The following is a 12739-nucleotide window of genomic DNA, read 5'->3' on the forward strand; positions in this document are numbered from 1 at the left end:
AATCAAGTGAAGTTGTTAATGCAGTTGGGAAAAACCTCCACCACAGGAATAGATGGCTAAAATTAGGAACAGGACTTGTGAATCTTGGAAGTATGTAACAGCCTTTTTCAATGTCAAACAATTTAAAATGCCTGCTTCATTAGATTCAGGCAGATCAAAAATATTTTATCACATGGACAGAGAAATATAATTAATTTGACATGCTGCAAAAGAACACACTCTTGTGTTTGTGTTTGCACTCTTTCCAGAGTACACTATCATTAATGCATTTTATACTTGTAATTTTAATGTTGGGCCTCAGTCCAAAATATCAGTACATATGGATGGAATTAATATGCACATGAGCAGGTTTTCCTCCTTTACCACAACCACCTTTCTAATCCTTCAAAGGGATTTCAAATTATTTAGTACTGCTAGTCTACATGCTGAAGGGAGATAACATATATATTTTTATAAAAAAAAACATCAGAGTAAGCTGTGGCTAAGTGTCCAAGAATCTGTTTGGAATATGGGGTGTTGGTATATTATATTATATAATATACTGATCAGACTTTCTCAACATGCTGGTGCAAATTCAGTTTTGTCGGGTGTGTTAATTATGAGCAGCATCTCATATCGGACACACACATACATACAGGCAGTCCCTGAGTTACAAACATCCAACTTAAAAGCAACAAATAGTTAAGAATGGCGACGAGACTACAGGAAGTGAGATAAATATACCTCTAGTAAGGGAAATTCAGTCCTGGAATAGTTACCATGGGGAAAAGGTATCTCCATTGAAGTTTTCTCACCAATCCTTATTTCCACAATAAGTTTTTTTTTTTCCAAAATCCAATTACCACACGGACAGAAAGTGAGGTGAAATCTTCTGAACAGCAAAACAACTCCACAATACATATGGCTGGAGTTACACTTTAAAATGTTCTGACATACATAAGATTAAACTTAAGAACAAATCTAAAGAACCTATCTTGTTTGTAACTTGGGGACTGCCTGCATACATACGGATCGCTTTATGTTTTGCTGCTGCAAGATTATTTGAAATGGATGGAGGAAAACCACACTGGAGCCCCATGTTTCTTTTCATATGTGTCTATGTTTTTTTTAAGTGAAGTAAAAGGTTCTGTGAAGCAATAGAATTTATGCTCAATGCTATAGAAGTGTAGATATGTCCCATTTTCAAAATCTTCTAAATAGCTGGTGTATTTGATATTAATTCTGTTTACATTTATATGCTTTGAAAATTATGATGCACCCCCTCCAACCTGAGCATGGCATATCAATGAGGAGGATTCCAATGAGCACACATGCACCCACTTTAAACATTTTTAAAGACTCCGGTCTGTTGCTTACACACCATGCATTGCCAGGTCTATCCTGTTTACATATGGGGAAAATTGGAGTTTGTACCTTCAGAGATTCAGAGCGTCAAGCTTTTGTATAAATGTTTCAGTATCTTAATTCAGTCTTCATTAAAATGTCTTGATCAAAATAGTTAAATATACAAAATTCTTTTTATTATTTTGGAGAGATAACTGAATTCTGTCACTATAGTACATTTTAAACTCAATTTTTATCTACCCTATAAACATGTGAGCAGGTTTGTGGAAATGTGAATGTGAAAAATTCTACCTAATAGTTGAGAAAGCTGAGAAATAATGTGGAACAAAACACGCTCAATGAATGCTGGTGGGGAAATGCTCCTGCATTTGGAGAACATAATATAATGCCCAGTGTTGCTTTCTATAATCCTGTTTATACAGATTTTATGTATTTAAAGATACGACTAGCAATTATGCAATCTAAGGGTTCTGAAAGTAAGAAATACCTCCAAGGCCCAAGCTAGATCTTTTAGATACTACTCTGCAGAAAAAGTGCTTTTTAAAAACATTTGCTTCTGGGTGATTCAGATTTAAAGTGCCTTCTATCAGTGCTGCAGGGGGGAAAGTAAGGATTACATTTTATCACTTCTCCTGAAATCCTGATACTCCTCAGCTCCACTGTGTGTTTAAATTTAAAGATGTAATTAGAAGTAATAAGATATTTGTACCTTGTGTTCATACTAACATGAAAATGGCTCAATGGTTTTTCTATGTCAGTCATTCTATAGGAAGTTGCTTCAGATTTGAAGAAATCCGGGGGGGGGGGGGGGGGTCCTTTGAGAGAGAAAAAACATGTCGCATTGTGCTACAATAGTTATTTGTCTTGACCTCATTAATACACACATATTTAAAAAGTGTTATTTGAAATCTTGTAGTTCACCTTCACTTGCCCAAACTACTAACCTGCATTTCCTCAAAAGTGAGGAAATGGTAAATTCAGACAACACATAATGGAGTGTGTTCTTTAGTTATAACAGATTACATGATGAAGTGGATTCGCCATCCTTCAGATACTAGTTTTTTACATTCAAGGAATAAAGTATCTGGTACCATGAAATTTTGCCTAAGATTGTCATAATAGATTTGTTCCTTTCACCTCTGTTTAGGTTTTAAACTGATCATTTATGTCAAGGATCCTCAAACTTTTAAAGCCATGGTCCCTCAGACTGGGTATAGTATAGTTTGTTGTTGTGTGCCTTCAAGTCGTTTCAGAATTAAGGCGGGCCTCTGAGTGTTTTCTTGTCAAGATTTATTCGAAGAGGATTTGCCTTTGTTTTCATCTGAGGCTGTGAGAATGTGACCTCTGCCTAAACCTCAGAGTCATAGTCTGAGGTTCAAACTACTAGACCATGCTTTCTGAATTCTTTCCCCTTCTGTTTCCTTCCTATCTTTCACTATTACACTATATTATCACAATATAAATTACACCTCCCAAGAAAGGGGCACACCAGGCAATCTCCCATTCAAGGTAAGTGATGTTCAAATATTGACAACAGAGACTTTTACCATATCTGGAATGAGAAATGCCAGATGTCCAAGCTGGGTTCAGGAAATGAAGAGGCACTGGGGATCATACTGCCAACATACTCTGGATAATTGAGCACATTAAAGCATTTCAAAAACAATCATGCTTGTGCTTTATAGGTTATAGAAAAGTATTTAATTGTGTAGATCATGAAAAAAAACTATGGATTGCTCTAAAAGAAATGGATATGCCACAATATTGGATTGTCCTGATGCCTAATCTATATCCAGGGCAAGAGTCAGGACAGCAACTAGAAAAATAGAATGGTTTCCATTTGACAAGGAGATGCAAATAAGGCTCTATTTCATCATTCTGTTTAACACATATGCTAAACATATCTTATGTAAATTAGGATTAGACTCAAAGGAAAGAGGCATGAAAAGTGGAGAAAGGAAGAGCAACAATTTACAGTATACAAATGACACCATACAACGAGCAGAAAACAGCGAAGAATTGGGACTGAAGAAAGTCAAGAAAGTGCAAAGGCAGGTTTACAAGTGAACATTAAGAAAGCAAAACCAAAATAATGCTAACAAAGGATTTACATAACTTTAAAGCACATGGTTAAAAACATTGAAATAGTTTTTTCATGTTTCATGTTTTTGCTCAAATTAATCATAATAGAGACTTCAATCAAGAAATCTGAAGATTGGAACTTGGAAGGGTAACTGAAAGAACTTCACAAGATCTTGAAGTGATAAAGACACACTGAATGCTAAATTTAAAACTGTCCTTGCCATTCTAATTTCTATGTATGATAGTAAAGGCTGAAGAGTGAAGAAAGCTGATAAGAAAATACACTTGTTTGAAATGTGTTGCTACAGAAGAGTTCTAAGGATATTGTGGACTGCTAAAAAGACGAATGAATGGGTTCTATGGTAAATGAAGCCTGAACTCTCCCTAGAAGCCAAGATGACAAAACGGAGACTGTTGTACATATCATGAGAAGCCATGATTCACTAGAAAAGATCATAATGCTTGGAAAGGTAGAAGACTATTACAGATGGAAATATTCAATCAAGAAAGCCACATCCCAGAGTCTGCAATAATAGCTGATGACAGGGTGATTTGACAGTCTCCCATTCACAGGGCTGCCATAAGTCGATGTTATCTTTGTGGCAGTCCACAACAAAGATGTAACCATCATGGGGTTTTCTTTGTGAGATTTGTTCAGAAGCTATTTGCCTGTCCCCTGAGACCTGCTCAAAATCATGGGCTTTCATGGCTGTGTGGGAATTTAAACCTAGTATCTAATGCTCAGGTCATTACACCAGACTGCTCTCCTGATTGCTTTATCTGATTTGGGTCCATTTTAAACTGGTATTGCAAGAGATGTAGGTTTAGCAAAGAAATGAACTGCAAGAATGGAAATTGCCTTCTTATTAATGTTTAAATTACTAAACAAGTATTATAGTGAGGTGTATGCATAGACTGAAGCTCGGGCCCTCTTCTGTGCATAGGTTTTGCAGAAGAGCTACTGTGAATTCTAAACAGGTTTGCTTTATAGACTGTTAGGCTTTTATTAATGGAAATATTCAAGTTCTAAAAATGGAAGCTATCAAACAGCCAGATTTACACTCTTCATAGTGATGACCTGCATCTTAAGAAATAGCATATTTTATAATGTTAAAAGACTAACATAGGACAGCACATACCCATAAAGGATGGTTATATTTAAGCAATTTATAGTGATGCCTTTATTTAAGTATTTCTTTGTTCTGCAAGTATAAGTGAACAGGACTAGAAAAATTACTTTGCATAAATTGAAAAAAAAAAGGATTCTGGGATCTGCCGCCTCACCCAAAACATAATACTTCCATGCTCTGCTCAGTTGCAGCTCTACAACTGAACTAAGAATTATTCTAACTTAATGTTAAGGCTTTAAACATATCCTGAACATTTTTGAGTGAAACAGGTAAAGTCACACCACTTTCAGTCACAACTCTTCATTTGAATTTTCAAGTGTCCCCAGCCCCTCTTTGCTTCTACTTTGGCAGGGTTTCATAACAGCCCTTGCTGAATGTTAATTACAGCCTGTTATTTCTGGGGCAAGAGTGTTTTTTGTTGTTGTTGTTGTTGTTTTGCAGGGGATGAAATGTATTCAACTATACACCAGTTTGAACATTATTTTTTCTACCTTCACATTAGTCCTATCTTAATTCTCTAAACTCTTAATCTGGATATATTCTTCAAGGTAAGATGGTGTGCACAACAGTTGAACCTCCTTTAGTGAAAGCATTTTGCCATGAAGCAGGGATTGGCCAGCAAAAACAGAATTCCTGCATGGTAAGCAACCGGTTTAAATAGTGCCTCCATAAAATAATCCCTGAGGAGCAGGCACCACAGCAGACTTGATGAGACCCAACCAGGGTTTATTACTACAAACCACTGAACCAATGCACCTGTAAACAAATAGGATGCTAACTTATTAGCACTGGGCCCCAACAACTGAGGTTTTGTATTTCTGGCTGATGTAAACTACACAAGAAGCGCCAATCATATGTAACTATATGAAAACCTTGGCCCAAACAATTCCCAGCTCTGTGTACCTAAAATTACAGGAGCAGGATAAATCCAATGCCTATGTTAAGTTTAACTGGTGGTTGTGTGCCTTCAAGCTATTTCCAGCTTATAATGACCCTATAGGAAACTTATTGTAAGATTTTCTTGGCTTAGTTTGATCATAGAGGGGGGTTGTCACTGCTTTCCTCTGAAGCTATGACAGTGTGGCTTGTGTAAGGTCATCCTGTGGATTTCCATGACAAAGTCAACATTCAAAAGCCCTAGTCTCCAAACCACAATGCTATGCTGACTCTCAGCATGGTGTACAATGGATTTCCTTTAGCATGTACCAAAAGAAATGTAACTATTGCTACAGTTGTGATAGTCTTGCCTAACTTCAATAGGTTTCTCAGAGAAGAAGACTTGGTAAGCATTGACATCACAATGACAAGAAAATATTGCTTGTCTTAACCCACAGAAATAAGAAGACCAAAGTAAAGTTCAAATATTGACTTCTATAAAACAAAGAGTTTGACACCAGTCACAATCTTGTATAAAGTTAATACTTTGAATCCTCCTGGCTGCAAAATACCAGTAGGGTATCAAGGTGCCCTTGTCTTCACCAGGCACTAAAATGGCCATGGTGCTGGATACATTCTTGTGCAACGATCTGAAAGCTCATATGTGAAGAACAGAGTTCTGGCTATTATCACATACCACCAATACACACAGAATAAAAAAAAAACTCTTCACAAACGATTAAATGTTTTAATGTCTTCCTTGCCGAACAGGTGAAATTATAATTTAAAACAGCCTCTGTTTAACAGCCCGGCAAAGTGAATGTAACGCTCAGCAGAAATACCATACAAGTAGCGTTCAAATGGTACATTTCATAAGGACTGGATCAAGAGGAGTGAACTTCTTTTCATGCCAAATTATGATTTTTCCCATTCCTAACTGGAGTGCACAAGTTTTCAAGTATTGTAATATATTGTCCAATACAATTCAAAAGCGTTTTGTTATAACTGACAAAGAAGCCTCAATTTGCCATGGATTGGTCCTATTGGGAAAATATATGCATCACATTTAACATTGCTTAAATGCGGGAAACTACTAGTAAGCTATCTGCAAAAAAGTTTACCGAATATTCTAATGTAAAGTTTTTAAAAATTCAATGACAAAGGGCATATAAAGCTGTATTGCCTCCGGCATCAAATTAAAGACATTTAGGTGCACTTTAGGATTAAGGGATTACTTATACTGATTTATTGATGGAATATCAATCTCATGTTGGTAACATTAGACTATAACCAGATATTGCACAGGGTTCAGCTGGATTCTATATTCTGTATGGTATGCAGGGGTGGAGGTATTTCTTTTGATGAGACTTCTATTGGTTAATAAGGATATGAAAATGCTGTAGCGTGGAGTGTTAGATTCAGGTGACATTTCTTACTGTTAATACTTATATATGCTTTTCTTCTGAAGCTGCTTGATTTGGCTGTCCTATGGAGTTTGTCCTTTCAGAGACTCTGTCACCATTTTCATTTGCTGAAATGAAATAACAAAGTATAAAAATGAGAGAGGTTAAGCAAGCATTACAAACCTAAAGCTAGAATGAAAAACAGTTTCCAGTTTTTATTCTGATAGAGAACAAACACTCAGATTCAGGCACAACATCAGGGAGAATGCTTCTAGAAGATGGCCAAATAGCCTGAAAAATCTACAACAACCCAACAAACACACAGCTGGCGGAAACATTACAATTTGGAAGAACTGTCACTACAGTTCAAGTTCTCTGTTGGTGTGGTAACTTACATGTCTACTTGTAAGTTAGAGAGTGGCTAGTTATGCATTATGACGATAATAATAAACATATGCACAGAAAGAAAGGGGCAAAATACAACATCAGCTTTGCATAATATCTGCACATGCTAATTAATTTATGCAAATGCATATTTAGAACAAATTAACTGTTAATAAGAAAGCTCACAAAGTGGACTGTATGTCTGCCCAGTTTGAATTTTTACTGTTGGGCAGCTTTACATCTTTGATGTTCTCTCTCCTTATAGTTGGCTGTCTTTAAAGTGGACATGGACCCAATGACCCTTCAAACAGGGGATCAATATCCGGTCACTGTAGTTTAATGGAACTTACTCCCAGATAGGAGGATGGATTGCAATCTTCACTGCTCATGAAAAAACAATTTCAGCTGCACCTTGTATATGCTTATGGTAGTAGTATATATGCAAATGTCCACATCAGCCCCAACACGAACATATAGTTCTGTCATTCTTGAGTTAAAAATAATGAAGGCAACACTCATAGTGAATTGGAGGGAAAGTAAGGAGTGTGTCAACTACTCAGAGCTGAAGTCATTGAAGGATTGATAACACAAAATCAACATTAAAGTATCTGAAGAGCTTTGCAAAAATGATCTCTACCACTGCATGTATGTAGGATGGTTATATATCTTCTTGAGAACCAGAGGCACTTGTATGAGAGAGCAAGAGGGTGCTGTAGTGCTCATGTTGTGCCTGTGATGCTGTTGACAACTGACTGTAAACAGAATGATGAACTAGGCAGACCTCTGCACTGATCAAGCAGAGCTCTAATGGTCTTATATTCCATTCTCATTCCTGAAAAAGAACATTTTGTACGCAGACCAATTTTCAGTGGTCAAGAAAGTACTTCTGCATGGAGACAAGCCCCTTGGCTGTATCCAAAAAGCGAGTAAGGTTTTGATCTTTAGAATGTAAAATATTAATGTCATACATGGTTTACAAATATACAATAATGTGCTATGAAGCTACACTTCTAATTCACCTTTGATGAATTAAATTTGATATCTGTACTATCTTGTCTGTGATCCTAGCAACAGTGGCAGAAAGAAAACATATTTGAGAGGTAAATAATAGCATTAAAATTATCCTTTAGGCACCTTTCCTGCTCCGTTTAGTCAAGTGCTTTTTCTCTCTCAAAAAAGCTGCAGCTAAATTAATTAATTGTAAAACATTGACAAAGGCAGAATACAGTAGTAGTGTTGAATCTATGACCCATCAAACTGGGACTAATTCACTTATCCTCGAGCAATCTTCTCTAGCTCTCAACATTATTGTGCTGTGATTTATGGTAAATATGTACACAAATAAAAGCTATGTTCTTACTTGCAATGCTGCCTGTATTCAGAACAAATTCTAGAAACTAAGCATGCTATATTATAGCCATGCAGAATATCACAGCAGTGATGTTGCACCAAATATAAAATACAATACTATAATTATGACTCCTTAAAGCCTCTTTTTATAATAATGGCTTTTCCTTCTGTGTTGATCTGTTGGGAAGAGCCATTCCTCAGTGGCAAAGAATATGTTTTGAATCCTCTTAAATACCAAAGTTCAATCCTTGGCATGTAAAATAGAGCTGAAGAAAATTCCTGCATTTAGCTGGGTGTTCAGCATAGACCAGCAGTGGACAATAGACCCCACTTGATTTTGCAACCTCTGCCAAGTCTTCTCAATTAATTTTCCACATCCAAATGTCTTATGCTTCTGAAGGCCCCCAAGACATAAAATTTCACCTTCACACACGGCAACCAGTTCCCTTGTCCCTCACAAAGAGCTGAAAAAACCAGAAGTGACTTCCAGCCTCTTCTAAGATGTAGCCTTTGCCCTCCCTGGTATAGACAACAGATCAGCCAATGATCTGATTCTGGATGAGGCACCTTACTAAGAAAGTTCACTGTTATTTCAACCTTTTACTATTCTTTAAGATGAGCTGGAACCATGTTTATGGATTCAGCAGAGGTTAGATACAGAAGTTCTCCATGGTCTCTTTGTGAGTCAACAGAAGTAAAAAAAAAAAAACCCCACTTAGTTTCAGCAATGCTATCAGTATTTCTGTTTTTAACATTGGTATGCTTGCTTCTGGGTATATTATTGCACTAAATAAATTTTTAAAAATGTATTTGCTGCTGCTTTAGTGCAGTAATGAGAAAAGATCTAAGCTTTTTTTTAGTATCAAAAGTCAGAGCCTGCTCCATTCTATTATTTCTAGCAGTGATCAAGGTTTCTAATGCCTTTTGATCTGTCATTGCAAAACTGAATGCATACAATGATTAATGAGGCTATACATTTAACATGCTGCTAAGGCACCATTTTGGCAAGAGAAAAGAGGAGACAAATGTCTTCTGATGGGACCGCTGGTCACTCCCACCACAGCTCAAGCTACGTACATTTGTAAGTAGCATCCTGAAAGAGCATGGCTGGCTGGCTGGCTGACATCCTAATTAGTCACACACTATTATACAATAGTCTATGGCAGGTACTATTCTAAACAAACAGATATATTTAATTGATTAAACATGGGCCAGACAGTGCATCAAACACAGATAATGGAGTTAGGAACAGATGTTTATTTCATCCAGTTTCAGAGCAGGTTTAAGCTGTGAATCTCTACCTAGAATCTAAAAATATCTGTATATTTTAGCTTAAAGATTATACTGCCCCTTACTGATCCTCAGGAAAGGTATTTCAACATTTTAGAATGAGGAAAAGAAAACATATACAAGGTGAGAATCCACCCAAGCATGGGATAATTGTGAGGAGAGGTCACAGCCACCTGAAGAGCAAATGAAGTGTTACATTTGGCCCCAGATCCAAAAGCTCTCAGCCTCAACCTAGGCTCACCTGTCTAGTTGTAATCAAAACATAATAAAAGGCCTTCAACTTCTTCTGACCTCCTTACAAAAGATGAAGTAAACTGGAGTAATCACTGGGACCCTAGAAACCTTGTACTGTTCAGAAATTAGGGTGTACAAAACAATATAGATATACTACCTTATCTTCCAAAGATGGCTGGTCCATCTGCCCCAGTCTGCAGTGACTCTTAGCCTCTGTAATCCAACCCATTGGTTCTTCTCAATTTAAGAGCAATAAGAGACTCTTTCAACTCAAAATGGATTATTACCTCGGCTTCTTCTACACTGCCATATAATCCATATTATCAAAGCAAATATTATCTGCTTTGAACTGGATTATATGAGTCTACACTGCCATATAATCCAGTTCTAATCAGATAATCTAGATTTTATATGGCAGTATAAAAGAGGCTCTAGAGTCATTGCCATGCAAAATCTTATTACCCATCTCTTCCTAAAAACAGTAGGGCTAACAATCCCTCCTAACCCATTAAGCATCTGAACTGAATCCAATGGTGTCATTAAACTAGTACACATGTATTTGCAGCATTTGTGCAAGGGCAGAACCCAGCACAAGAGATTATATGTGTACACTCATAGCACATATGCTATGGAGAAGTGAGCTTCATCAACCTCTGTCTTTTGTTTTCAAGTGACAAATTTAAGGATGCCTGTCCCTTCCCCACATATGAACAAATTATCTAAAGTTAGTAAAAAGTTAATTGCCATGCTAATTCATGGAGGGGCAGCTATTCGTGAACATGACACATCAAAAGTGGCAATCTCTCACACAAACACCAGTGCTAGAAGGCAGGTGGTATTTCCTGAGCAATGCTTCACACAACAGCACGCAACAGGATTCTGGTAGAAATCACAAGCCTCAATATATATTAGATTAGAATGTAATTAAATCTCATTTAGTGGTGGCGTTTCAAACCTATGGATAGGCCAATTATTGAAAATTATTTCTAGAAGACTAGTTGTGTTAGGTTGTGAGGTGCCAGGGCACTTTTTTGTCTCTCCTTTTGGCTGTTACTGAATAAATGATTTATGTTGGGAAAGAAAAACAAGTTACTAAGGATGCTCCCAGCACTAAAGGACTGTCTGTTGAGCTTTTCATGTACAACCTCAAGGAGAAATTGTTTGTGATAATAAAATCTTTTTAAACTCGAAACCTTAGTTTATTTTTCATTCTTTAGGGGGTTATTACCTGAGTGTTGACACAGCACATAATACAAAAAGGTATTGAGTCTGTAACACCTGCAGGCATTATTCAATATAAACACAGAAATGAATGGAATTAGAAAGAATCATCCATTTACTTCCCTTTGTTGAATGCATGGATGTTGTGTCTCACTGTAAAAACTTTTTCTGTCTAATGCAAAAGTATTTCAACAAAAAAGATTTATAAATGTTTACATGGTGCAACCAAAGCAAAGTGCTTGTAATGGCACTGCTTTTCATTAAAGTGAAGTACATGTTCAGATTTCATCCTGCAAACTCCTGCAAATGCCCAACTTAGCTGAAGCAAGTTGCTACTTTTCCAGCAGAGGAGAGTGACCCACATGTACTTTGCATACATCTCTACTGCCAAATGTCACGACAAATTTTGAAAGACTTTTATAGAATTCAATTCAGATTTGTATAGAAAGTAAATGATTGACAATCTCCTATATATACTCGTTCCCACCAGTATTCATTTCAACAAAACACTGAAAAGGTGAACTAAACTACAGACTTTTGGGATCCATGTCACCAAAATTGAAATTCTGCATCACCTATTATGATGGCACAACCGGGAAGATTAAGGGAAAACTATATGTGTCTGGCTATTTTCCCAGTGACCATCAGTATGCCCTATATGTACTTTAATACCTCCAAAATAAAACTCTAGAGACGAGACCAAAATTCAACCAATTAAGTTTACTGAACAATTATGGTGAATCAAAACAAGGTATACAAAGGTGCAGTTTGATTCTTGATGGTATAGAATCAGAATAATAAGGAACAGGTATAAGGTACAACTCTGAGGTAAATAACAAAACTATATTCTATGAGGTAAGTATTCTATAAACTCTGGGACATGTACTGCTTAGGTCTCTGGCATGTACATCTATAAACTTTGGTCTCTGAGGCATGTATATCTGTGTTCTATGTGGCATGTATTATCTATGATCTCTGGGGCATGTATTCTAATCTATGAGGCAAATATTTGTACTATGTAATCTATAAAGCAAATATGTGCTAAGGATGGCCTGTTCAGACTGCTAAGCCAGACCAGACACTTTCTGGCTAACTACTTAAAAACTATGTCCAAAAAGAATGGAATAAAAGTCTTTCTACCAAGCTCTGAGCCAGAATGGGCTGTACAAACAGAGCTCGGCCTACAGGGGGATCCTAAGCTACTACTCTAAAACTTGGCAGAATGGAACAGTCCAACTACAGGGAACAAACAGAGGGGTAAAAACTAGGCCAAGACTTCACACCTATGATTGTCAGATCAGAAGCATCTTAAGAGCCTGAGATATCTGGGGGCAAAACCTCAAACCTAAAGATTTGTAAAGGCACATGAGAGCATTTAGCATAAGGCATCTGTCGTAGTTGTCAAATGATAAAGCGAAGTCTAAT

The 12739-nt window shown here is 36.9% G+C and overlaps 1 protein-coding gene across 4 annotated transcripts in view; it reads right to left on the minus strand.

The window, feature by feature from the left end:
• Positions 1-6166: 6166 nt before the first annotated feature.
• The window catches only part of ANO10 (anoctamin 10), a 76931-nt gene continuing 70358 nt past the window's right edge, over positions 6167-12739 (minus strand). For all 4 annotated transcript variants that reach the window (XM_067470219.1, XM_060781856.2, XM_060781854.2 and 1 more), the window contains one exon: positions 6167-6963. In XM_067470219.1, coding sequence (XP_067326320.1) covers positions 6919-6963 — 45 coding nt within the window. In that variant the 3' untranslated portion in view covers positions 6167-6918. The remainder of the gene's footprint in view (positions 6964-12739) is intronic.

The sequence above is a fragment of the Anolis sagrei genome, chromosome 6 (genome assembly GCF_037176765.1).
Source record: "Anolis sagrei isolate rAnoSag1 chromosome 6, rAnoSag1.mat, whole genome shotgun sequence".
NCBI lineage: Eukaryota > Metazoa > Chordata > Lepidosauria > Squamata > Dactyloidae > Anolis > Anolis sagrei.